Source organism: Epinephelus fuscoguttatus, linkage group LG7 (genome assembly GCF_011397635.1).
Source record: "Epinephelus fuscoguttatus linkage group LG7, E.fuscoguttatus.final_Chr_v1".
NCBI lineage: Eukaryota > Metazoa > Chordata > Actinopteri > Perciformes > Serranidae > Epinephelus > Epinephelus fuscoguttatus.
In genome coordinates this window covers 5,748,368-5,775,425 of record NC_064758.1, presented here as the reverse complement: position 1 = coordinate 5,775,425, position 27,058 = coordinate 5,748,368, and the positions used below count along the sequence as shown (strand labels likewise).

The window sequence follows — 27,058 nt, the reverse complement described above, 5'->3', positions numbered from 1 at the left end:
GTCTGTCCAGCCATTACAAAACTGACAGGATATGTTTCACAACAATGTTGAACCACATGTGTAAAATCATTTCGAAATTGCTCAGTGGTGAGTGACAGCACGCCAATGGTATGTCAACAGCCAACGTTTAATCAGCTAAAAGCTGAGAATAATTTTGATTTCTATAGGTTTATGTTGCTACTCTTCAGTTTACTGCACTGCACACCAACCAGATCTGTTGGGAGTAGCAGCTCCGGTCATTAGATGATTACCACTGTAACGTCATCTCAACCCAGCAACGTTGCTGTGGAAACACTGTGCCCACCCTCCGGTTTCCCCACAGGTTGCCCCTGAGACAAAGTGGCTCAAGTTTGAACCACAGTCCTCCATTACCTGTTAGCTGTGTTAGCACTGTTAGCAGTAACAGCATGGCTAGGGGTGCTATCATAGTTAACAGTGCCAAGGGGGCTTTGTGGCTCAAAATGAAGCTGCTAAGTCAATAGAGTGACTTGGAGGGAGACTGGAAGGTGGCCAGTAGCCACAGCAGTGTAAACTGGGACAGCATTATAAGCGGTACTCACAACTGAGCAGCACTGCTAGCTAGCTTTCACCTGACCTAAATGGTGCACAATGCAGAGCAGCCAAGACTAACATAGCTAAGCAGTAGAGACTGGAGGATGGGCAGTGGGCACTTTGTTTCTGTATGTTAAAGGTGCTAGCCTGCAACTAAAAAAAACAGCAACACATAACAAAACATTAAAATACCACCACTTCCAAAAAGCTCACACTGAGTTAATGAAGGGCCAGACCAAAAGGAAAGGCTTCTTGTATTTCATGTAATTTTGTGTTTTCTCCTAAAATTTAACCTGTTAGTTACTGGTCATTGGGTGTTAGGCTAAACAATAAATTAACCTAATTAATTAACTAGTTAATTAGTTATAATAATAATAATAATAACAATAATAACTTAGACTTATATAGCACCTTTCAACAAACAACAAAACAACAAAAATAACAATCTAGCAACTAAAAGCCAAAGTGAACAGGTGTCTTTTCAGTGAAGACTTAAAAATGTCCAGCGTTGGTGCCTGGTGAATCTCCATGGGGAGAGTTCCAGAGGGTTGGGGCTGCCACACTGAAGGCTCTATCCCCAAATGTTCGTCTACTGGTGTGAGGACGTTGAGGAGACCTAAGTCAGCAGACCGCAGGTTCTGTGACAGGGTGTAATCAGTGAGGAGGTCCAATAGGTACCGTGGGGCAAAGTCATGGCAAGCTTTATAGGCAAGGAGGAGGAATTTGTAGGTGATGCGGAACTTGACCGGAAGCCAGTGTAGATTAATTAACCTAAGTGACATCCCTTACCTTGCCTTTTTGAATGTTTTGAAAAACACATTTTTGACAACTCTCTCTAATTGGTAGGTCCTACCACAGTTACTGTCATTATGGGAATATGCTTCTCAAAAGTTATCAAAAGCTTGTTGATATCTTATCAAATTTTGAGGATATTGACCACTTATCTGAGAAAAGGGGTGCGGCTTAGCTCATTGATAGACCAAACTCCACAACAAGTCATTGCATAACTTGCAGGATATGTCCGCATAAGTAGTAGAAACATACCCTGAAAGTTTCATTCAAATCGACCACTAGGCAACAAATGCTAAAAAATGGGCATGGCATAACTCAAATCAGACTATGAATCAGAAATTGTTGGTCTAATTATAACATAATGCCTAGGATATGTTTCATAACAATATTGAACAACGTCCATAAAATTATTTTAAAATTGGTCCATGCTGTCCAGAACCCTGGCATTGCTCCTTGAAGCTATTTTTCATTTTCTTTTTTTTTCTTTCTACTCACCAATGCCAAAGTACAAAATGTGCCTTAAAAATGACAAGCTTTTAACTTCAGGTTTGGTATACTCAGCCAGACAGCTCCCTTCCTCTTAAAAATATACTTTCACCAATACAGTCCAACCCCATTGCCAGGCAACATTGATACTGGACAATCCTCCAAAACCCTGCATAAGCTCATTGCACATAACTTACGTTATTTCCAATGTTTTTTAAAATTCTTCCCTTTCCAATATCTGTACATAGCATCTACATTATGGCTATGGTGTGCAATGCTGGCAGACACAATTGTACCACAATGCAACACACAACAAAAATGAAAGATGTGAAAAGACAGGGAAAAAAGTTACATTTTCAACAATAGTACAATGGTCAAATAAAATAAATGGAAGTCACATAAAATTCTTAAAACGGAAAATGTGTGTGTGACACTGAGCTGTGGCTACTGGGTTTGTTTCTTCAGGTCCACCTGCTGCAACAGAAGGTGAGCAATCTGTATGACCCGGAGGGAACAAAGGAACAGAGCCTGAGTTTTGTCTAATATGCCTTTTTAACCACTTAAGAGAGATAGCTAGTTAATTAATTGACATTTTGTTAGCTTTTTAGCAAAGACAACACTAAATATTGCAGTAAAAGATGTGCGATTCAGTCCTGAAATAGGGGGCTGTTCAGCATCATTTGCAACTGGTTATATCCATCACACCATATCACAGTTCAACAGGAAGTAACTAACACTTGAGGACTATGTTCTGCTACAAAGACATGAATCATGACAGTCTTAAATGTGATGTATTGATCCAAATGAACTGTGTGTAATCCTGTGTGGCAGTGCCAGGTTGTGTGATTAGTTTTACCTGCACTGACTATCCATGCAGTCAGGGCTGCCACACAGAAGACCAGAGCCATGCAGCCTGTCATGTTGACACGACCCTGAAAATAACAGATTCTTTAATACATGATTATTAATCTCGATTTTCACATCTAACATTCTCAGTCGTTTCAGGGATGATATGCTTGTTATGTTATAAATTTTACTCTGATGAAAAACACTAAAATACAACACTTATACAAATTGTCAACACTGCTATATAACAGAAGTTTCCTTACCTCAGTGACGTCAGGTGTAGTGGGAACTAAAACCTTGAGTCGTGTGAAGGATGAAATGTGTAAGAAATTCACAAGTCTCACGAGCAAGTGTGCAGTGGGAGGGTTGTGTGCAGAAGAATGTTGTGGGGTTTATATGGGGGAGCAGAAGAGGGGAGGAGATAGAACCTCAAAGGGAGAAGAAACACATGATTGTTGGGCTTGGCAGAATAAAGTTTGAACAAATATGATAAATAATTATCAGAGCAGGATGTATATTATGCCTATATGTTCAGGCAAACCACATTTTTCTTCCTCCCACCATTCCAACTGAAAGAAAATAAAATAGAACAGAATTATTTACAGCAAACTGCTGTCTTAGTAATTATTATAAACATTTTGAGGGGTCAGTAGGTCTGTTTTTAGCCCACTACTTTCAGAATGAAGGGTAAACGGTCAACAGTGAGCTTAAAGATGGAGTCAGAGGAAGAGATTTTGTTTTGGAGTACATTTTTGTCTCCCTCCTGACTAACCCTGAGGGACTCCTCAATCTTTCTAATACAGAACATCTGATAATGTAACAAACAAAATAGCATAACTTGTCATTTTACAATTTGACCTCAGGGTGATAAATAATAAACTCTAAGCCAGGGAAACCTGGGGTCCACTTAAGCAAAATGACAGGACGCCAGGGGCCAGTTAGCAGCATTGTATCAATCAATCAATTTTATTTATAAAGCCCAATATCACAAATCACAATTTGCCTCACAGGGCTTTACAGCATACGACATCCCTCTGTCCTTAAGACCCTCACAGCGGATAAGGAAAAACTCCCCAAAAAAACCCTTTAACGGGGAAAAAAACGGTAGAAACCTCAGGAAGAGCAACTGAGGAGGGATCCCTCTTCCAGGACGGACAGACGTGCAATAGATGTCGTACAGAACAGATCAACATGATAAATTAACAGTAATCCATATGACACAGGGAGAGAGAGAGAGAGAGAGAGAGAGAGAGAGAGAGAGAGAGAGAGCGAGAGAGAGAGATGCAGGTAATGACAGTATCTTACAACAACATTAATGGAAGTAATAATATAATAGTAATAATATAATATTGTATCTGTATGTAAGGATTTTTCTAGGATTTGAGGACATTTGGGGCTTAACCCGGACTTCTGTTAGGGTCCAAGGAATATTCCACTGGCAATTTTTTTGATAAACAAACTCTATTATGATGTTTTTTTCAATGTACCCCTAAGCTAGCTTATTCTAAATCACTGTGCATCACTTATCCATAACGGTAAAGTAAACTAGTCAGCTAACATTTACGTACTATTGAAACGTATCGGCTGATTAGCTGTAGGGTTGATGGCAAAAACTGTAACTCCCTTTCAATGTGTGTAATGAAAGCCTTAATTGTCAGGTAGGAATGAAGTGTTCCTACTCTCCTTGAGCTTCATACTCATTCATTCATTCATTTTCTGGACCACTTATCCTGTTGGGGGGCGGGTGGGGCTGGAGCCTATCCCAGCTGACACTGGGCGAGATGCAGAATACAGCCTGGACAGGCTGCTAGACTATCACAGGGATGAAACACAGAGATAAACATTCACGCTCACATTCACACCTACAGGCAACTTAGAGTCACCAATTACCCTGCATGTCTTTGGACTGAGCGAGCAGGAGAACATGCAAACTTTTTCCAGCGGATGTCTTAGTTACAACATGATTGAGCTAACTGGAGTAGTTTCATGTCGTATCCGACAACGGGAGGCTTTTAACAGATGACATCCTGATGTTGGCTTTGCTAACTGTCCCTGTCAGCTGCAGCCACTGATGCTTTCTAGACATCGTGATTTCCCAAAACTGAATAAATACCACACATAGCAACACAAAACTGATTTGCTAGCTCAACCATGTTGTAACTAAGATATCCTCTGGAAAAAATATTTTTTTCACAGACCGTTGATTGAGTTACTGAGTTACTACAGACACCGCTAACAGGGCTAACAGCTAACGGTTAGCCCAGCTAATCTACGATAACCATGTTATTAATTACAAATCGTGCACACAGAAATAGTAATGTTTGATCAATCATTGTGTTTATAGACTTTACAATCATCAGATTAGTCTAAACGGTGATATAGTGACGTGAAAAATGTGATATTTAAATATATATATATATATATATATATATATATATATATATATAGCTAAACTCTGCTGGTTTTCGACCTGGAAGTATTTGTAAACAACAAGGCGATTCCTTGGGGGCACCGCTGGAAGTGAAGGGGTTGAGCGATCCCCGAGGCCCCTGCACTTCCGTTAGTTGAAAAACTATGGGCAGTGCCTCCAGAGGTAAAGGACGAAAAAAAAAATCCTTTTTTTTTTTTTTTTTTTACCGATGGATTTCCAGATTGCTGTAACTGTGCCTAACCCTGTTCTCCCCTATTATTTTTTCAAGTATAAGTACATTCTTGTGAGCCACAATGGGTCATTTTGTAAGTTTTCAAAAGACTCTGACATACTGTCGACCTCAGAAACCATCAGTGAAAGTACTGAGAGTGAGGCTAATGTACTTAGCCATGCTACAACTGCTGCTGACATAGCAGCTACAGGCAAGTGCGAAAGAGAGACAACCCATAAATGTTAAGAGAATTATCTCAGGTGCAACTCAGTTTTATATGCAGTAGGGCCCCTGCTCTGTTTCTTTGGACAAAGGGGTCATTGGCCTGAAAAATGCAGACGATCCCTGCCCTGAGCAATGCACATCACATTTGCTATCTGTTTAACTCCCCAAACTCATGAATTACATCATCCACAGCAACTCATATTAGAGTATTATCCACAAAAACATGTCCTGTTTCTTTGTCTTCAAAAAATCTCTACTGGTTTTAGCAGAATCTCACAAACTAAATTGATTCATTAGCAAAAAACCCTGGAAAACAGTCAGTGATTTCATGATGAAAGGAGGAGCTGCGTTCACTCTGTGAGACAAAAACATTCTCTTAGGCCTGAAGTGCTATACAGGGCTGTGAGGTTTCAGTTGAGAGGCCAAGCCGTGCCAAATTGTCTAGATAAATATGGCTCTAAGAGGGACTCTGTGGTTTTCTTGGAATCCTAATGAAGCTGTCTTTTGTGTTTGTGTACTGGCTGGAGCCAAGTCTGTGGCGCTAAAATGAGCATGTCGCGCTTCACAAAGTCCTACAGAGCTGAGGAAGAGAGGCCTGGCAGTGTCTGACAGCTCGCCAGAGGTGGCCATCGGCTTTTGAAACCACACACTAGACAACGGACAAACCTTTGACTGACAAATCAGTGTCCTGAGAAAGACTTACAGGGGCTGTCAAGGAAGCGGACCAACACATTTTAATTAGCTTCCTCAGAAGGTATGCATGAATCCATCACTAATGTTATCATTATATGAGGTTTCAGGGGATAGTTTGTCCCAAAGCGTACATGCCGTTTCATAAGGGTTTCAATCTGGCTAAAGACTGATTCCAAAGCAAACACTGAATACTTAGAATACTTTGGGGAATTTACAAAACCTGCCAAAGTACAACTGGATTTTATTTCATAATCCACAGTCATAACAATCCTAAGTGAATAGGTTTGTTGTCTTAAGATCGGATCTTGGGCCCAAGGTTATTATAATGTAGATGGCTAAACTTAAAAACGATAACTAGGTGTGAAAAAAACATGAGTTAACTGAAAAATAAATTGTGACTAAATTTCAGAGAAAAAAAAAAACAGTAATGGAAACAATATTGTTTACTTAAAAAACTAAGGAAATGCCTTCAGTTTTAATCTTTGTCAATTTGGTCAAATTTGTCAAACATGAGGAAGCATTTTTGCATGTTTATTGAGGTTGGGATGTCTACATGACTGTCAGCCTGCTGGCTTCACAAAGTGTTGAGTTTGTATTGAATTACCTATTAACCTCGCAAATCTTGCCACTGAATATACCCCCATGTCATAATAAACAAACAAAAAACTAATGGTGACACTAATAAAAACTAAACTAAAGCTGAACATTTTAAAGCAGTGGTTCCTAACTGGTGGGTCATGATCCAACAGTGAGACGCAAGTCCATTCTATACGGACCGCAAGTGACTTGAGAACATGTCAGGTTTGTAAAAAAACACTTTATTTTTAAATACAGTGAATTTCAAGCACAACGCTTTTATTTTGAAGTACTGTTTCCTGCTGTAGAGTGAGTGAATAATGGACAGCTACTTGACGGAGACAGCGAACTAGCTCGACGACATGGCCAAATGCAAGTATGATGCTGAATGTATTAAACTGTGTGGACTACAAACTAATGACTAGAGCAATCTGGACCCCGTAAGTGGACCAGCTGGGAATCATTGGTTTTAAAAGAATACTTAACCGGCAAAGTGACCATTTGTAAATTGGTCACGCTGTGTTACGTTGAATTTGTAAAGAAAATTTTGTTTTTCTCGCATGATTATTGGGGACTATGTTTAACAACAAAACTGTATTAAAACATCCATTTGCAAACTCTCAATTTTACTACAAAACATAATATTGGAGTTTTACATGAAGAGAGCAGAGATAAGTTTAAACACTAAGGTTTTTTTTAGTGAAAATGCATGTGTTTGGGAAGTACAGATTATAAAACTGGATAGATGAGACTTGGATTATACTGCACGACTTGTGTGAGAGTGTAAAGTTTTGATAGTTTTGTTGTTAAAAGTTTTCCTCACAAATTCAACATAACATAACTTGACTGTCATTTTGTGTGATGTATTCCTTCAAACAAAAAAATACCACTCACCTCAAAAAGAGCAAACCAACTCTAGAAACCAACTGAGAAGAATTAAAAACAAAACTTAAAAAAAGAAACAAAAACAACTAATGAAAAATACAAAGTGCTCTGTCTCTTGGGTGGCAAGCAACAATAAAGTATATTTTTTTTCTCATTTAACGACTGGTTGAGCTTGTCGTCTCTTGTGCAACGTCAAGTCTTTGTTCTGGAACATTCTCCCTTCCTGCAGGGGGTCTGGGGATTTGTTTGCCAGGGAGGTTGAAAGAGGTGATGGCTGGTAAACAGACCCAAGCAGAGTCCAAATTAGAGCACTGAGCATACCCTGCCAAAACCAAGGCCAAAGGCTTACATGTCAGCTTGTATAAAGCTCACTTTCACTGGTTTGTTAATGACTTGTCTTTGTCTCTGAACTAACACAGCTGTTGGTAGATGAAGTGTAAATGAAATAAATGAGCTGTGAACATTCAATAATATTAATTTGAGATTTATTTGGGTCATAATTACATTGTTTGAATTAAATATTGTCCCTAAAATTTTGCACAAACAACTGACACAGCAGTGCAAACAATACAGTAGATCGACAAATAAACGTGCTTTGATACAGATCATTTTCATCTTGTATTAGTACCACGGTACCACGGTCAAATGAGGACACAGGGTTTCAGACAGGTTGCTCTTGTGACCATCGTCAGATGATCCGAAAAACAAGTTTGGAATATTGACAAATCATATAAAAAGTCCTTGTAAAATAAAGCACAGCCTTAGGATTACAGTGCATAAAAGACATGCAGTCAACTAAAAAGGGCTAAACTCTGTATGGAGGAGTCTACCATTGCTTTCAAGTACATGATCTCAGTGCTGTGACATGCCACAAATCCGGAAGGTTAGCAAAATATTGGCAGTTTGGTCGAATTACAATGTAACCACTACACAAAAAATTCTAAAAAGTAAGACATTTTATCCTGCATTGCAATAATAATTAAATTTTTTTCAGCGAAGACATGAAACAAGCCTCAGCATCAAAATGTCAAACAAAAAATAACATGATACCATGCCATCATTTTCTAAATATTGCTAGTGGATGGATGGGCTGATAAAAATGCCTTGACATGAAGTATCTAATTTTCAACTTAGTCAAAGTATACCATTATATTTAAATAAACATAATGGGTCAGTTCATATCCTGTCCTCTAGTTGTGATCTATTGCTACTGTATGCTCATGTAAAGTAAATAAAAATAAAAAAAATCAACATGAGTTTAGATCACAGTCAACATAAACAACCATTTAAAAACTGGTATCATTCACTAAATACATTCTGGCAATTATCTAACATTTGGTGCAAACAAATGGCAGAGCTGTGGTAGTTGCTTTTCGAAGAACTGCTGTCCAGCAGCTACGAGACAATGTTTTCTGAATGCACAGATTAAAAAATGGATCTTGCACAGCCACAAGATGGAGAATCGACTGTTCATGGATTACTAATTCAGTGGAGTACAGTTCTCTGTGAGATGTTAAAATAATCTGAGATATTCTGCAAGATATGCAACTTTTTCAAAAAAAGAGAAAAAAAGGTTTGGTCTTGAGAGAAACTGGACTGTATTCCAAACAAGTGTCTAGCTGTGTCTCTCACACTCAGTTCCAAGTCAGCCAGTTCTTAGAGTTTGAGCATGAAAAAGACTTCACTGTTTTCAGGGTCTGGGGAGGGCTGGGACTGTCTGGGGGAGGGGGCTCCTATGGGGGCGAGCTGACTCAGCAGGTCCAGGCTGGTGCAGGGACTGTGGGCCACACAACACGCGCCTTCGGGATTCCCCCGCTCCTCAATGGGGCTAGCACTACTTCCGCTGCCGATACTACCAGTAAGGCTAAAGCTTGCACTTCTGCCCTGGACCAGGCTCTGGAGCTTTTGCCTTTCTTGGGCCTTCTTCGCTCTGTTTGCAATGTAGCGCACCCTGCTTTGGCTCCTGGAGGAGGTCCTTCGCACCAGGGTCTCATCCACAAACTCCTGTTCCTTTCTGGGCTCGTTTTGTGGGGCAAAGTCACTGTCGGTCAGGGGCTCCACATCAGTCAGCTTTCGCAGTTGCTCTGTGAGGTCACTGGATGGCCGAGACTTCTGCGGGCTGCCCTTGCGGAGCTGGTCTCTGGTTGGCCTAATGATGAAGCTGCGGCTGATGCTGTGGTACTTACTGTCGAAGTTACAGGAAATGTCATCGGAGGTCAGATCTCCGAGACTTTTGGACATGGAGGCTATAGCTGTTGGGGTTGTAGCTGCAGAGGACAGCCTGCTGCTTGATGACTGTTTGAGGCCTTCCATGTAGAGCCTGCTCCAGGTATGCCTCCTTTGAGTTAGTCTGCTGGGTGAGTCCACAGAAGCTTCCTGTGGATGAAGGGGGCGGGGCTTGAGCTCATCTTTGGGAGACTCACTTTGCTGGAGATTGGGGTTGGACTTGCTCTTGCTGACTCGCAGGGCATCATAGGAGACTAACGCTGAGTGACGGCAGTTGACCCCGTGAGGATCACAGGTGCTGCTGGCTGTGGGCAGACTGGTGAAGCTCTTCCTGGCCAGGTTGGGCAGGGACAGGTCGATGACGGTGTCGCTGGAGGAGATGCTGGAGGAGGAGGACATGCTGTCTCGGTGGCTGCCTGGCTCCAACTTGCTCCAAAGGCGGTCGTTCATGGTAGCATCTGTGCAGACCTCTGGTACTGCTGACTGGGCCTGCCCAGTTGAGGCTACAGCCACCCGAACCTGGCCTTCACTTTTTGTTCTCCTTACTGGTGTGTGTGATGGTAGATTGCTAAAAAGTGCTCTCCTGGCTGTAGCTATCTGAGCTGCAGGGGTCCCAGTGGATGCTGCTGCAGCAGGAGGCTCCACTCTGGGCTCAGACTTTACCTCTGCTGTATCTTTCTTCTTCTCTGGCAGAGCTTCTTGGTTTTCCCTCTGGTTCGGTGAGTGCTCCATGGATGAATGAGTGCTTCTACTGGCCTGAATGTCTTGACTACAGTGTGATGGTACAGTTTTCTCAGCAGGGTTTGTCAGAGGGAATGGCATGGTTCTGGAAAGGATGGGCGGTTTCGTAGGTTCTCCGCTCACCTTGACCAGACTGCAAACTGCCCCATTTGAAGGAACAGCTGGTGTGGACTCTGTGTTTATTCCTGTGGATGGTGAGCGCAGTGGTGGAGATGAGGAGTGATGTGAAGACAGGTTGTCCTCTGGAGTGGAGACTGAATGGATGACACGTGTGTTTCTGGCGTTGTCAGATATTAGTGGAAGAGGAACTGGTCTCTGCAGTGTGGAACAATCTGTGGAAAGATAGACAACAAAGACATGTATCACTGTCATCAATGTCCTTTATGGTCAGTAAAAGCCTTTTGGCTCTAACAGTGTTAACTGTATGTGCCTGAAAGCTAGTGATGCACTGATCCAATCTTTGTTTGTTTGTTCAGAATCAGCTTGGATACTGATCTTATTAAGCAGATATCTGCTGGATTTGACAGATTCACATGAGGCTTAATATAGTCAGCGGGAGAGAAAACAGTCAGCCTTTTCCCCCAGTCAGTGCTGAGAAACCACAGTTTTAAACTTACCTAAGAGACACTATTACATTTACTTCAGATATGATTCATTACAGGTGAAGTGTGTAAGATTTAGGGGGATTTAGTGGCATCTAGAGGTAACTTGCAACAAGCTAAAACTCCTCCCTGTTCATTCATCAGGAGGTGTTCACCGGGAGCCAAATTATCCGCAGAGGTCTCTTCCTTTCCAAAACCAACAGACTGGGTATTTTAAAACACTGAATAAATCAGTTTTACATTACAAATCAGTGGAACTCCGACGCTGTTGTGCAACTCAGAGATGGGTAGTTTGTCCACAACATGTTTTTGTGCTTGCCCCTTCTCTCTCATTGGTTAATGTGTGCTCGCCTTTTTTGATCCAGACTTCCAGAAGGTTTTTACTGTCAGCCGAATAATCGGCAGACGTCTCCTCCTCTCTAAAACAGACACAGTGATTCAAACTGGTTGTTGCTGCAGGTGGCTAGTCCAACACTTGCTAATGTGTAGTCACCTTTTTTCTCTAAATAACATAAGATCCAGATGTTGGTGAAGAGATGTGAATGGCAGATCTCCACTTTAAGTCAATAACAGATGTGAGGGTACAGCCTCACATTACCTTTGACACAGAAGAATTAGTTACGCATGTACGATCTTTCATTATTTAAATTTGGAGTTCTTTTGACAAAGCCACTTTCACTGCAGAAAACTTGGCAAAATAATGTTGAGTCAAGGTTTCTGGCCCCTACCTGAGATTTCAACTGAGTCTCAAGGACTTCATCAACAAATGAAGTTTGCTCAGTTGTCTGTTAAACTCCATTTGCCAGTAAAGGCTGTAAGACGCCTTTGAAAAAGCTCATACGTGGACCTGACCTAAAATGATTTTGTAAAACTACTGGTCTTTATATCAAGATACTTATTACTTTAAACTACACTTTAAATGATAATTCCACTTTAATACTACTTAAACATAAAATATGTAATTTTCTGCCACCAGGGGTGTCTCATCAGAACAATAACAAAGCAGATCAGGTGATTTAAACTGGTAAAAACACTGAATAGAGCGGTTTCATGTCAAAAATCAGTGTTTCTCCCAAGCTGTTTAGTATGGCAGTGGCTGGAGCTGAATTGTGTTGCTAACGTTAACTCAGCTTTTCTGACAACTTAAGATCCAGAAGATGGATGGCTAAAATCCTTTATAGTTAAAACATATACAGTACAGGCCAAAAGTTTGGACACACTTTCTCATCCAATGCGTTTTCTTTATTTTCATGAGTATTTACATTGTAGATTCTCACTGAAGGCATCAAAACTATGAATGAACACATGTGGAGTTATGTACTTAACAAAAAAAGGTGAAATAACTGAAAACATGTTTTATATTCTAGTTTCTTCAAAATAGCCACCCTTTGCTCTTATTACTGCTTTGCACACTCTTGGCATTCTCTCCATGAGCTTCAAGAGGTAGTCACCTGAAATGGTTTCCACTTCACAGGTGTGCCTTATCAGGGTTAATTAGTGGAATTTCTTGCTTTATCAATGGGGTTGGGACCATCAGTTGTGTTGTGCAGAAGTCAGGTTAATACACAGCCGACAGCCCTATTGGACAACTGTTAAAATTCATATTATGGCAAGAACCAATCAGCTAACTAAAGAAAAAGGAGTGGCCATCATTACTTTAAGAAATGAAGGTCAGTCAGTCCGGAAAATTGCAAAAACTTTAAATGTGTCCCCAAGTGGAGTCGCAAAAACCATCAAGCACTACAACGAAACTGGCACACATGAGGACCGACCCAGGAAAGGAAAACCAAGAGTCACCTCTGCTTCTGAGGATAAGTTCATCCGAGTCACCAGCCTCAGAAATGGCAAGTTAACAGCAGCTCAGATCAGAGACCAGATGAATGCCACACAGAGTTCTAGCAGCAGACCCATCTCTAGAACAACTGTTAAGAGGAGACTGTGCGAATCAGGCCTTCATGGTCAAATAGCTGCTAGGAAACCACTGCTAAGGAGAGGCAACAAGCAGAAGAGATTTGTTTGGGCCAAGAAACACAAGGAATGGACATTAGACCAGTGGAAATCTGTGCTTTGGTCTGATGAGTCCAAATTTGAGATCTTTGGTTCCAACCGCCGTGTCTTTGTGAGACGCAGAAAAGGTGAACGGATGGATTCCACATGCCTGGTTCCCACTGTGAAGCATGGAGGAGGAGGTGTGATGGTGTTGGGTAGTTTTGCTTGTGACACTGTTGGTTATTTATTCAAAATTGAAGGCACACTTAACCAGCATGGCTACCAAAGCATCCTGCAGCGACATGCCATCCCATCCGCTTTGCGTTTAGTTGGACGATCATTTATTTTTCAACAGGACAATGACCCCAAACACACGTCCAGGCTGTGTAAGGGCTATTTGACCAAGAAGGAGAGTGATGGAGTGCTGCGGCAGATGACCTGGCCTCCACAGTCACCGGACCTGAACCCAATCCAGATGGTTTGGGGTGAGCTGGACCGCAGAGTGAAGGCAAAGGGGCCAACAAGTGCTAAACACCTCTGGGAACTCCTTCAAGACTGTTGGAAAACCATTTCAGGTGACTACCTCTTGAAGCTCATGGAGAGAATGCCAAGAGTGTGCAAAGCAGTAATCAGAGCAAAGGGGGGCTATTTTGAAGAAACTAGAATATAAAACATGTTTTCAGTTATTTCACCTTTTTTTGTTAAGTACATAACTCCACATGTGTTCATTCATAGTTTTGATGCCTTCAGTGAGAATCTACAATGTAAATAGTCATGAAAATAAAGAAAACGCATTGAATGAGAAGGTGTGTCCAAACTTTTGGCCTGTACTGTAGTTAAAAATGATTTAAAAGATCTAAAAGTTGCATCACAAAAACGTGGCTTAAAACTAGATAAAAAGTCAACTTGCGCCAGCTTCTGGCTTCAACCACAAACCTTTTGAAAATAACTCAAATAAAGTTGAGATTTTACGTCCAATTGCATTTTAAAAAATATTGTACATAAGCAAATGTACACAGTATGAAAACCGTCAATTTCAATGTCACAGTATACCTTAAAATCGGTATACCACTAAAACCCTACTGATAGGCTATAATGACCAAATGAAATGGACTGTGTCTTCGATTAAAATTAATTATACAACAGTTAGTTCCGGCCCTGCAATCTGATTGGTCCAGAGACAGTAAAACCGTGATGGTATTGGAGTACAACATCACGGTTATTTCACTGTGTATGTATCACTCCGCCTCACAGCTGATTGCAATCAACAATCAAATCAAAACTGACGGTTAGTGTCAGTTAGGTCAGCAGTTGCGTTGTAGGCTAGTTAATTCATCCACTGTCAAACAGCCAAAAATATGGATTTATTTCCTAAAATAAGTTTTGAATTGAACTATGAATGGTCATCAGAGGAAGATGAGGGAGAGGAGAAGCTGAATCCATCTGAGCACACATCCAGGTTTGTCAGTGTTTCATCAGCGGAGCTAAATGACTTGGAGAAAAGCAACATACTGTCAGATCAGAAGGCAGAGTCGGCTGTGCCTGTGAAGCCACAGTCCACCATGCAGTCACCAGAGACTTATTTCACCGGCTGCATAATTAATGGAAACATGCAGACAAATGTGTATAAAGAGTAAGTGCCTGGCGCACCATGTCTGCGTTACATAGCAACGGTGACAGCGGAGGCCTGAGGGAACTATTTTTGTTGGCGGAAGACACATAAAATGCTTAAATTATCTATTTTGTCCTGCCTATGACCGAATCACAGCCGTGACGATATCACAGTACAACATCACGAGCTGGAGTGTGATGTTGCTTAAATATACCTCTGTATTTCAGCATTGTCGGAAACATATGGTATCAATTATTTACACAACTCAACAAAACATATAACGTTGATCTAGTTATTTTTAGACAGTTTAATGTGGGAAAAGTCACTTTGAGTGACTGTATTGTTTTGAGTAATGTTGTATTTACATCATTTGTTCTCAGGTCTGCTGTGTAAAAGGTATCTTGATCTTAATAAAACCTCCTGAATAATTACAGCTTAACTTACAAATTTGACCATCAGGAAGTCTCTAAGCTGTGATGGATGTTTACAATGGAGCGATTGGGAAATTTACAACTCACCTTTATTTTCTCTTCAAAAAATCTCCCTAAAACCTCTCCAGGCGTATTTTTTTAACTTATCAGACTTATTTTGAGGGATATCAACATGTCCCCAGACCTCAGCAATAACAGGAAGAGGACAATGGTATTACCATTAAAATAAGACTCATGTTGTAATGAACCAAAATAGTCTTTAAAGACATTAAAAAAAACTGTGCAGGCCACAACACAGTGCAAAATTATTGATTCTGTGCATAATTTAAAGTTTGATGAATTGTGTTTTCCTCTTACCCACAGTGAGTGTACCCGTCTGGACCTGCAGCCCCATTTGATGAGGTGAATATACAAAGGTTGCATGGTGCTATCATCACTTCCAGTGATGTCATTTTTGGTTAGTGCAACTCTGAATAATAAAATGGGGAAGAATATGAATTTCAAACCTCAGACCCCCCCCAAGGTGTGGCGTATGGGTCATGAGAGAAGCAGGCTGGTGAGACAGAGAGACTGATGGGTTAAGTGAAGCTGAAGGTTCACAGGATGTGTTTAAAGGTTGCATGCATTCAGCGGTTTACCTGGCTCTGGTCATCCCCTCAATTCTGCACTAGTAACAGAGAGAGCGTGCAAAAGGGACAGAGAGGAAAAAAAGGAGTTTAGCAAAACTGGAGAGAAGAGGGAGGATTGAGGCAAGGAAACAGCTTACAGGACAGAGAAAGCATCTTAACAAGAAACGCTATTGAAAAATCACCTTAATTTTGACACAAGAACAAACATCACAGCATTTGCTTTAGACCGAAAACAAAGTTGGGAGTTTTATCTTATGACTTACTAACATGCACAGTATCTGCCAGCATTACTGACATAACAGATGTTAGCACATGACAGCTTTTGTAATGTGGCCAGAAAAGTTCAAGTCATCTCCCTTAACATACTTGATTTTCCCCCCTAGATTCATTCCAATGGTAAAAACACTGATGGCCATCACATGATAGACTGTGAGAGTCTGAAATGTAGTGGGTTTAGTGCAAGCAGCTGGTGTTCAGCAGGAACTGGACTCCCCTGAAATACATCATGTGAAGGAGGAGAGGGGTTTTCACCTGGACCCAGCACAGATGTGACTTGTGACTTCCAGTGCTCAGCCAGTTGTTGTAGGTCCACTAAATACTGTCCATTTCAAGACTTGAACAAAATGTAAACTGCTACACTTACAGATATCACTATACTTGTTGATTGTCAGAGGCTGTAGCTTGGGATGATGTATTGGACTGCGTGACACTGAAACGTATTCATTCACACTGTAAACCCCAATCTATTGATGAGACAAAATTTTCATGTTAAGTCAACAATTTTTGTATTTTGAGTTCATTTGACTAAAATGTATAAAGACAATTTTGCCTAATTAGTTAAAGGCCAATAAACAACACTATAATTGTGCACTTAACATATTGCAGCGTGTTGGGGCTAAATGGGTGGAGTTTCCCAGCATGCCGCAAGACAATGTGTTTAAGGCCATAAGCTGAAGAGAGAGAGTCTTCAAATGTGTTCTAAATGACACATTATCCATTAAGCGGTGATTAATGTTTTTATATTTCACAATGGTTCTAATGGATTACAGTTAATGTTGTGGTAAAAGACATTTTGCACCATAAGTACAATTATTTGTTATTAGTTATTTAACTCTCACATATTAGACATGATCAATATATCTTTATTAACAGGCTATGTACCACAATCATTTAAGGTAGCTGTAATTAAACCTCTCAGAAAAAGCCCACCCTGGATCCAGAGGTGTTAGCCAACTATAGACCAATATCTAATCTTCCCTTTCTTTCAAAGATCCTTGAGAAAGTAGTCGCAGACCAGCTGTGTGATTTTCTCCATGATAGTAATTTATTTGAGGAATTTCAGTCTGGATTTAGAGTGCATCATAGCACTGAGACAGCACTAGTTAAAATTACAAATGACCTTCTGATTGCTTCAGACAAAGGACTTGTCTCTGTACTTGTTTTATTAGATCTTAGTGCGGCGTTTGACACAATTGACCATCAAATTCTGCTACAGAGACTGGAACACTTAATTGGCCTAAAAGGTTCTGCACTAAGCTAGTTTAAATCTTATTTATCTGATTTTTTCAGTTTTCAGTTCATACATGTTCATGATGAATCATCTCTACGTACTAAAGTTTGTTTTGGAATTCCACAAGGTTCTAAGGTCGGACCAATTCTGTTCACTTTATATATGCTTCCCTTAGGTAACATCATTAGAAATCACTCTGTAAATTTCCATTGCTATGCGGATGATACACAGTTGTACACAGCTATCAGGCTCCTCTCCTGTGGAATCATCTTCCTGTTTCGGTCCGGGAGGCAGACACCGTCTCCACATTAAAGACTAGACTTAAGACTTTCCTTTTTGATAAAGCTTATAGTTAGGGCTGGCTCAGGCTTGCCTTGGACCAGCCCCTAGTTAGGCTGGCATAGGCCTAGTCTGCCGAGGGGCCTCCTATAATACACCTCCTATAATACACCAAGCACCTTCTCTCCTTCTCTCTCTCTCTCCTTTGCTAACACTCTGTTACTGCATCTCGCTAACTCGGCTCTACTGCATGTCACTGACTCGGCTTCTTCTCCTGCCTGATGCCTCCTACTGCTGCTGTTATCATTAGTCATACCTCTACTGTCATTATACACATATGATTATTGTCACATACATATACTATCATATATTAATATATACCTACAACATATTGTACCACAATAGCCGTAATTATCATTGCGATATTACTTAACTTAATGTTGTTGTAAGCTATTATCATTACTGTCTGTCCTGCATCTCTCTCTCTCTCTCTCTTTCTCTCTCTCCTCATGTATCATTTTGTCATATGAATTACTGTTAATTTATCATGTTGATCAGTTCGTCCTAGAAGAGGGATCCCTCCTCAGTTGCTCCTCCTGAGGTTTCTACCATTTTTTTTCCCTGTTAAAGGGTTTTTTTGGGGAGTTTTTCCTTATCTGCTGTGAGGGTCCAAAGGACAGAGGGATGTTGTATGCTGTAAAGCCCTCTGAGGCAAATTGTGATATTGGGATTTATAAATAAAACTGATTGACTGATTGATTGATTGACCTCCTGCCTGTGTGGATCTTAGAGTGTCTATCATAAAGTTGTGCTGAGGTGAAATAAAATGCACTTCCTAGTTCAGAGTTTGTCTGTTTGTCTTAATCTAGCAATCGAGAAACCTAGGCTCATCTATTTTAATAATTTTTTAAAAAGGATGAAAAATGTGTACTCAGTATTATGTTGATAAGGGTTGTGTGACACATTTACTTTGTGTCTGGTGTACTCAAAACTTTTATGTTACTGTACTAAACTAAACTACTTTTGACTGCACGTGGTTTCCAAAAAGATTTTAAGTTGCATGGGAGAATTGGGGTTTAGAGAGTAGCTCTCTATATACAGCCATAAAGGAAAGAAACAACATATTAGAATTCATTTTCAGGTAAATATATCCTGACGAGAATGGGCTTTCATAAGCTGTGACATTCCCATGAATACTTCAACTATATAACAGTACAGAACTATATTATAATAGTATATAACAAAATTTATGATGTTATTTTGACATAAAATTATAATAAAGTTTGAGGCATTATTCATTACAGGTTTTTGTTACCTATAAGCCAATGAGAAGTTTACAGAGCACCTTGACAGCTGGCATGACTAGCACAGATTAGTGAACATAACACCCAACATAAAATCAAAGCATTTCAGGTGGGTCTCACACTTTTGAATGGACACAAACAACCCACGGACCAAACTGGTTATTACCATGTGTCACTATTTGGCTCACAGGTTGTACTGCAGCCCAGTCACCAAAAAAAGAAAAAAAAAAAAAAATCTTGGCATTGCATGTTTCTGCAAACCATGGATACATTTTATGTTTCATTTGTATCATATCACAGTTTATGAGCTGACTTTGTCTTTAAGAGGTGAAAGGAATGGTGGATGGTGTATCACCTATGTAAGACCCCTACCAAGCTGCAGACCACTGCAGACAACTGTTTGAGACTAAGGCCCAATCCCAATATCCCCCCTTGTCCACTACCCCTTAGCCCTTGGCACTACCCCTAGCCCTTGCCCACTACCCCTTGGCCCTCGAAATGAAGCAATGAGTCGTAGGGGTTGAAATCTTTCCCTAGGAATTGGGACACCACTCACTACGTCACCGCGGCGGTTATGTTCACGCATACGTAACTATTTTAAGCAGGAAGCTGCGAGCCATCTACATTTTCAACCGGCATCTACAATGGAGTCTCCGGCTGACTTAATCCTACCGATTGCGTTTGCTGTATTCATCATGCTTCGTTTGATGAACGGCAGGCGACAGGGGACGACGGTAACATTAGCAATGTATGAACTTTTCCCCCCGTCTCTTGCTCGGTGGTAGCCATGGCGACGTCTACCCCTCACTGGCAAGTCAGCATCTGAAATCCCTCACTCCGAAGGGCTAATTTCATACCCACTATCCCTTGTTATGCCCCCTACCCCTACATACAAAAAGGAATTGGGACACCCCTACCCCTCACGGGAATGCGCAAACCTAGGTGTAGGGCTAAGGGGGGGTATTGGGACGGGCCTTTGCAAACAAAGCCAGTTGTTTTGTAGTGAGTCACTGCTGCATTTCCAGTGAATTGTTAGCCATCAAATGTATATGTGTTTTGCAGAAATATGCAGCATTTTTGTGGTGATTGGGTTGTGTGCTGAATTAAACAGCCTTCACCAAACAGTCTGAGCACTTGCAGCACTTGTAGCAACCGCCTACTGAGGGACATGTCATACGTGGGTGTGCTTCAGGTTTTCTGTATTTATGTTGCTTTAGACTATATGCACTAAAATACCTACTTTCAGTTGAAACTACTGCTATTAATTTTGAGTTAAAAACTTACCACTTCTTTCATCTGTCAAGCATGGGGGTAGTATCACACATTGTATTTTAAGGCATAGAAAAAATATGATAAATTTCAAAATTGGAATGAATTGACTGAAATAGGAAATCAGTGGTAAGGCTTAGGTAAAAAGCTGGGCTTAAACTCAACTTGTTTAGAATGGAAAGAAATACCTGGGAGTTTAGACTGTCCTCAAACTACTAGGATCACAAGGGATAACAAGGTGCATCTTACTTAGAGGTAAACAGTAGAGGGATGATTCTGACAGCATTATGCTACCAAACATTCATGGTCGTCTTGGGATGTTTGGAAGCTAACTGGAAGTCTACAGTCTACAGGAAATAAAAGGCCCTCTACAGCCACTACACAGCAGCTACTGGATTATTGCTATTGCTGCCTCACATATATCTTACCAGCGAAGAAGAGGGGGGACTTATGGCGCAACTCTTCCATTTTCTGGGCAAACAAGGCGTTCATCTCGCGCTGCAGGGTGCCTACAGCCCTCTTGCGGCTGTCGAGGACAGAACGTGGAGGCAGCATAGGAGGTGACTCCAAGCTGCTAAGACTGCCAAAGCTTTCACAGCTGCTACTGTCACTGAGTGACAGACTTTCATTTGCATTACCGTTTGTGAGCGGGGCTAACGTTGACCCGCAAACAGTGCCATAGTTGGGGGGTGTGGCCTGCTGCCAATGGAGGTTGGTCCTGCAGTCTGGTGTGAGGCTGTGCACTGGTGTTACAGTGTTGGGACAGCATCTTCTGGGAACGCTGCGGGATCTAGCGCTCCTCTGTGCCTCAGGCTGAAGTCGGATATGCTGGGCACCCATAGTTTGCCTGGCTTTGGTTCGAGAAAACGGAATAGGCTGGATGAGAGCCTTGGGGGAGTACTGAAACTGAGCCTCTGTGCATGACTTAGGGAGGGGAGGAGACTGCTGTGACTCTGTCTGGGCAGCAAGAGGCTGGGGCTTGGCTATGGGCTCTGGCTGAACTAGTCTCTTGGTTGAGGAGGTGAGGTTACTTCTCTCCTGTCTCTCCCCATCTGCCACTTTGGACTTGCATTCCTGTCTTTCTTTAACCTGACCCTTTCTTTCAGCCTCTGGACTCTCCTTGGTGCCGATCACGCATGTAATACAGTTGGAGGACATGCCCACCCTGCCTGAGCTATTAAGTGCGACGCGAGCAAACACCCCTGGCTTCGTGTCCAGTGGGTCATGAAAGCGGAGCCGACTGGACCGTTTCAGAGGCTCACTCATGGGTCTTTGCTCAGCAAAAAGTGGGCTCTTACCTTTACCCTCCTCGGGGTGAAAAGCCCCATTGGTATCAGGACAGTCCCAGAGGCTCTTGGCTTGCTGAGATGCCAGTGATTCCCTGTTGCGATTTTGTGGTGGTGTGGGCTTGTGAGAGGCGGCAGCGGAGGCCTTGTCCCTGTCCTCAGACTCTGGTTCTTCACTGGCGCCCTCTGAGCTGTAGTCTTTGGTGTCGATTGCAATCTCTGGGAAGCCCTTCTTGATTTTGGGCTGGCCTTTGGTGGGTGCGCTGGCAGTGCGGCGCAGCAGGTGGGCACCAAATGGGTGTTTACGGCTGTGCTGCACAGCAGCATGGCTGTCTAGAGAAGCCTGCTTTGGATTTCTGTGAAACAGCCCTTTTATGCCGCTGGCTGCTCTGGCCTGACAAAGACACAACAAAACATCATCGTCAAACACACAACGAATCTTGACAAACCAAAATGAAAAAGTCACAGAAAGGATATACAAGAACATATATTCTCCATAATGCATGTGACACTGGTCCACATTGCATTATTGCAATTATACATTGGCAATATTTGTACAGTGAGCATGCTTAACAAGTAACTAACAAAAGCCATGAATATCCATTTGCCAGTCATTTCCTGTTTTAACACGTGTGAATGACCACTCATAGTCTTTAATTTGATCATTCAGCTGTTATCCATGCAACCTAGCTTTGAATTCAACTTAAATTCAAAGTGTTAGCCTGTCACGTTCAGCACCTGCATATCTGTATACAACAAGTGTAGTATCAGTAGTAAATTAATAGTTAGGCAAACACATGCTTAAAGCTACCTGTCAAAGTTAAACACACAAAGTGCTGCCAAGGGTGTGTTTGTCTCTACAACTAAATACAGTGACGAAATACCAAAATACCAAAGACTATGTGTGTAGGAACTGAAAATTTCTCATTTTGGTGCTCCTAGTTGTAGAACCATAATGTTTCTGACAATTACAACAGTGCATTAATGGGTAAGAAGTAACCAACTTTAGGTTATTTTTGTACATACAAAAATGTACACCATCAGAATAATGAGGATGCTATACTCAAACACTGTAGAATTCTGAAAACAGTTGCGTTGAGATGAAGGGGGAAAATTTAGTTTCTTAACATGAATTTTTGTGTATAACCAATATAAAAAGGTAACTAAAAATGGTCAGTATTAAAGCTGGCCTTCCATCTGTTTACCTATTTTTTTCACTTGTGTGATCTTAAGATGACACAGATTAACAAAAAAACACTGTGTGGATGCTTGCTATGGCTTTAGGTGCTGCATGGTGATGGTCAAGCGTCACAGAGACAGGGGAAAAAATGATGACAATGATGAGGACAATCAGACAATGACATCAGTGATTGTGAAACTCACAATCAGTCTTTTAAATGACATTAGACCAGTCCAAAGAAATGCCAAACCAAATGAAGCTTTAGTGGGACAAGGCATCATATTATAGCCATTACCTACAGCCCTTGCCATTACTTGTTATCACAAGTTTCAAACAATGTGGAGAGAGAAGTAGATCCAAACAGTCAGAATGTTCACCACTGTGGTGAATTGCTTACTGGAGAACTATCAACAGGAAAGCAACAGTACAGACAAAAAGACAAGAATATAGAGGGAAAAAAGTCTTTGTTTAAAAAAATGTTTAAAAAAAGGGAACTTAAAACAAAGTCCAACATTATGGCAAAGAGACTTGTCTCACCCGGAGGTAAATGAAAAGCTCAATATTATTGGCATTACCCTGTTCATCTAGAACTGAGATAAGTCCAGGCATGTTCAGCCTAGCTTGGGTCAAAAACTGGAAATGCCTTTACCAACTTTTGATTTGGAATTTATGTATTGGACCAATGGGTCTCCACATGCAGCGCTGTCTCCTAGAAATTACATTTTTATAGAACTAATTTGAAACAGCAAATACGAAAGGTAACACCATGCAAATTTTCTATTAACACAATAAAGAAATGCTGCTAATTGTCTTACCTGTTAAGTTGCAAAAATGTTGATAGCAACTGTCAGAGTTGGTTACAGATTACAAGTTACCCTGTTAAAAATGTAATGAGTAATGTAACTATTTTTTATCACTTCAAAGTAATGTATCTTACTACATTTGATAATTTTCTTATTTCTTTTCTGACAAATGTTTTATACTGAGCAATACGGGTCTAACTATCCATTGATCTGGACTGATATATCAATTCAACGATCAACTGACTAATATTGATCACAGGCCCCTGAAATGTATTGTCTTATAGTGGCAGACTTTGTAATATCGGAAACCAGTGATTTACACCCCTACTGAGCAATAAAGTCCTGAGATAAAGTGTATGAGTCTTGTACTTGTACTATTTTTTCAAACCACTTTGCTGACCTGCATTGTCCACAAATATGCCAAAAGGAAGCATTCCTGCAAGATTCTTTATATACATTTTTTACAGAAAAGAATATAATCAGATGTAACCCCTTTGTAATAACTTACATTATGATTAGTAACTGTAGTTTAATTACATATTTTGTCTCAGTAACTTTAACAGATTACAGGTACATTTATTTTGTACTTAAATTATGTAACTCTCTTACTTGTAACTAGTTATACCTCAGCGGAACTAATCAGTAAAACATTCACTGACAACATATTTTAATTGTTTTCCACCAAAATAGGCAATATTGCAATACACTACTCACTTAAAGTGACCATAGTGTTATTTTTTAACATTTAACCTAACTCACCATCTTTCCCTTACCTTAACCAAAGTGCTTTTGTTGCCTAAACCTAACCACAGACAGGAGTGTGGACACAAACCCAGTACTCGGGTGTGACAGTCCTGAGCTTTGTTTGTACACCCTCACCACCTCCCTGTGAATCCAGTGCAGCACTTAAATGAGTTTAATTAACTAAAAAAAAATCTCTGAACATAATCCAGGCAGCAATAACGTTATCATTATCATTGATGCAATTACATAATATAAAAAGATTATTTCTAGGAGACAGGTTCTTTATATGCAGAGCCATGCTAATTGGGATAGAAAGCAGGGAAAACAAGATACAGTGACTGTGAGCCACTTCCTTAGAAATATCTATCAGTCCTACATCTCCAGCTACAGTGGATATTGCCAGGTATACTCTAAGGGTGTAGCTGAAAGAATAGCAACCTACAGTAATATGCTTAAAGAGCAAGGACATTACAAAAGAAGCAGAGTGAAAGCTTGTGGGTGCAGCTACAATCCAAATCCACAACCTAAATTAGTTGTGTCCAGACAACAAAAGTCTAACTAATCCTCGGCTTTGTGAACAGTGTGGGTAAGAAAGCAAATGCTTTTTTTTTTTACTTTTTAAATGTCAGACTGTTCCTTTAAACTGTCATTAGACACTGTCCTAATATGCTGGAATGCTGTGGTCACAAAACAGAGAAAAAAGATTAACAGCATTGGAGAGAAATTAAAAAAAAGTAATCTGACAATAAACAACTGTAAAAGAAAATGTCTCAGTAGAGATAAAAAGAAATAGCACACAAAATTATTAAAAAACAAGGGCAGACATAACAAGAGTATCAATGTCCTCAAAGGCACTGGAACTGAATACTCCTGCAGCACACTGGGAAAAAAAAAACTCCGAGTTAAGAGGAAAAAGTACTCTCTGAGAAAAACACCAGAGTCACAAAAAGTCACTGCAGCTTGGCAGATTTCCCGACTCACATCTCTGTCTCCTCTTTTGAACTCTTCATCTGTATAGGTTGAGGACTTTGGATCTACTTGGGAGGGTCAATGAAAATGCAGGCAGGTCAAGCCTTCATAACTCATGTGAGGCATGAGTTGGCCTTATCGTTTTCAATGCTTGCAGTTGGCTGAAAAGAGGGGGATGTGTGTGTGTGTTTGTGGGGGGGGGGGGGGTGGGGGCATGTGGCATGTGGCATGTGGCTCATGCAAGATGCCGACTGGGTCTCACTACACCTGAGTTTTGAGTGGCAGCTTCAGGGCTCCTAAAAATGCTCTGCCTCTAAATGGAGCGTTTGGAAATAGAGGGGTCCACTGAAATCACAAACAGACACAGGAAGAGAGCGAAAATCAGAGAAGGGAGGGGGTGGAGGGTTACAGAGAGAAAAAATGGGTGGGGTGGAGGGCTAGAGAGAAATCACAACAGGAGGCACACAGCAACAGCTGAGAAAGAGGAAGTTCAAAGTAAGGACAATGTGAACAACACAGCGGTCATTTACAATATGGCTGGAGACAGCTGAGTGCATTGTAACTTAAGGTCGACGGGAAATAAAATCAAAGCTTGTGTGATGACAGCAATGACTGCATTATTTATGATCCAAGAATGATATTTTAAAACAGAAATAACAGTGATAACACACACAGTCGATACATCTGCCACAATTCCAATTCAATCAACAACTGTTACTGCTGAAATTTATGCTCAGTCAGTCAGCGTTCCAGTTGAACCCAAACATGTTGGTCAAGGCTCAGCGCAGGCCAGTCAAGTTTTTCCACACCAAAGTAGGAAAACTATTTCTGTACAGCCACTTTTGTTCACAAAAACACACGAAAGACACAAACCCAAACTACTGACCTCCGGCCAGTTTGTTTAGAAACAAACTATGGGCTAAAATATCATTGTATGCAGGACCAATAAAATTTGCTGTTTCACTGAAAGCAAGGGGCAGAAATTCTGGGAAAAACAGTTCCAAAACTACACTACAGTATAAAGTATATATACTTTCAGCCATAAGTAAAACACATCAGAAAAAAACCCCTATCTTTTCATATAACTATTAAACCATATATGCTGTGAATGGTGTTGGTGTTACCATGTGTGATCACCTACCGTTCCTTCCTGAACAATTCAGAATTAATGTTACATACTTTACATTTAGTCAATGTTGTTTCCAAGCTACTCTTTGATTGAAGATACCACACCTTTTCCCCCCACATCCAACCATGTGCATGTGTTGGCAAAATGTAACCATGTGCATTTGTTGTTTAAGGACAAAAACAGTAATTTGCGGTGCTGTACCGGTATAGTGGGGTTATTTTGAAAGAGACTTATGCAAACTGTACATTTCCTCATTTCCAAGTGTATTTTGAAAACAGACAATACATGTAACAGGCTGAGGGATGTCAACAACCAACGCACCCAAGTTACCTTTCATGTCATATGTTGACATGGAAAGTCCATGACCAAAGGTCAATATGTGACGAGGTCGGAGTGAGAATGTGTTGAACTTGCGGATACACTGAAATGCCAAGGATATGTTTAAGTTTATTAAGAAACATGATCTCCAATACAGAGGCTGTCCAACGAGACACTGGCAAATTTATCTTTTAAACTGTAAAATGTCCCAGTCTGTACAGTCATTTCTTAAAAAAAACAAGTTTAGTCTTCACCAATGGAGTTAGATCAAGAAACTGAGGTTCTAAGACAGAGTAGGCAGGGGTGCCTGCTGTCCCCACTGCTATGTGTGTTGGTGATC

General features: G+C 40.8%; 2 protein-coding genes across 2 annotated transcripts in view; both read right to left on the bottom strand.

Moving 5' to 3' along the window:
- LOC125892008 (probable glutamate receptor) overlaps positions 1–3,041 on the bottom strand; it is a 29,999-nt gene extending 26,958 nt beyond the window's left edge. Inside the window, exons 1-2 of the mRNA XM_049581712.1 lie at positions 2,940–3,041; positions 2,687–2,762 (exon numbers count right to left, since the gene is read on the bottom strand). Coding sequence (XP_049437669.1) covers positions 2,687–2,750 — 64 coding nt within the window. The 5' untranslated portion in view covers positions 2,751–2,762; positions 2,940–3,041. The remainder of the gene's footprint in view (positions 1–2,686; positions 2,763–2,939) is intronic.
- Positions 3,042–8,193: 5,152 nt separating this feature from the next.
- plch2a (phospholipase C, eta 2a) overlaps positions 8,194–27,058 on the bottom strand; it is a 103,840-nt gene continuing 84,975 nt past the window's right edge. The window contains exons 21-22 of the mRNA XM_049581816.1: positions 21,588–21,969; positions 8,194–10,996 (exon numbers count right to left, since the gene is read on the bottom strand). Of these exons, the coding sequence (XP_049437773.1) occupies positions 9,354–10,996; positions 21,588–21,969 (2,025 nt within the window). The 3' untranslated portion in view covers positions 8,194–9,353. The remainder of the gene's footprint in view (positions 10,997–21,587; positions 21,970–27,058) is intronic.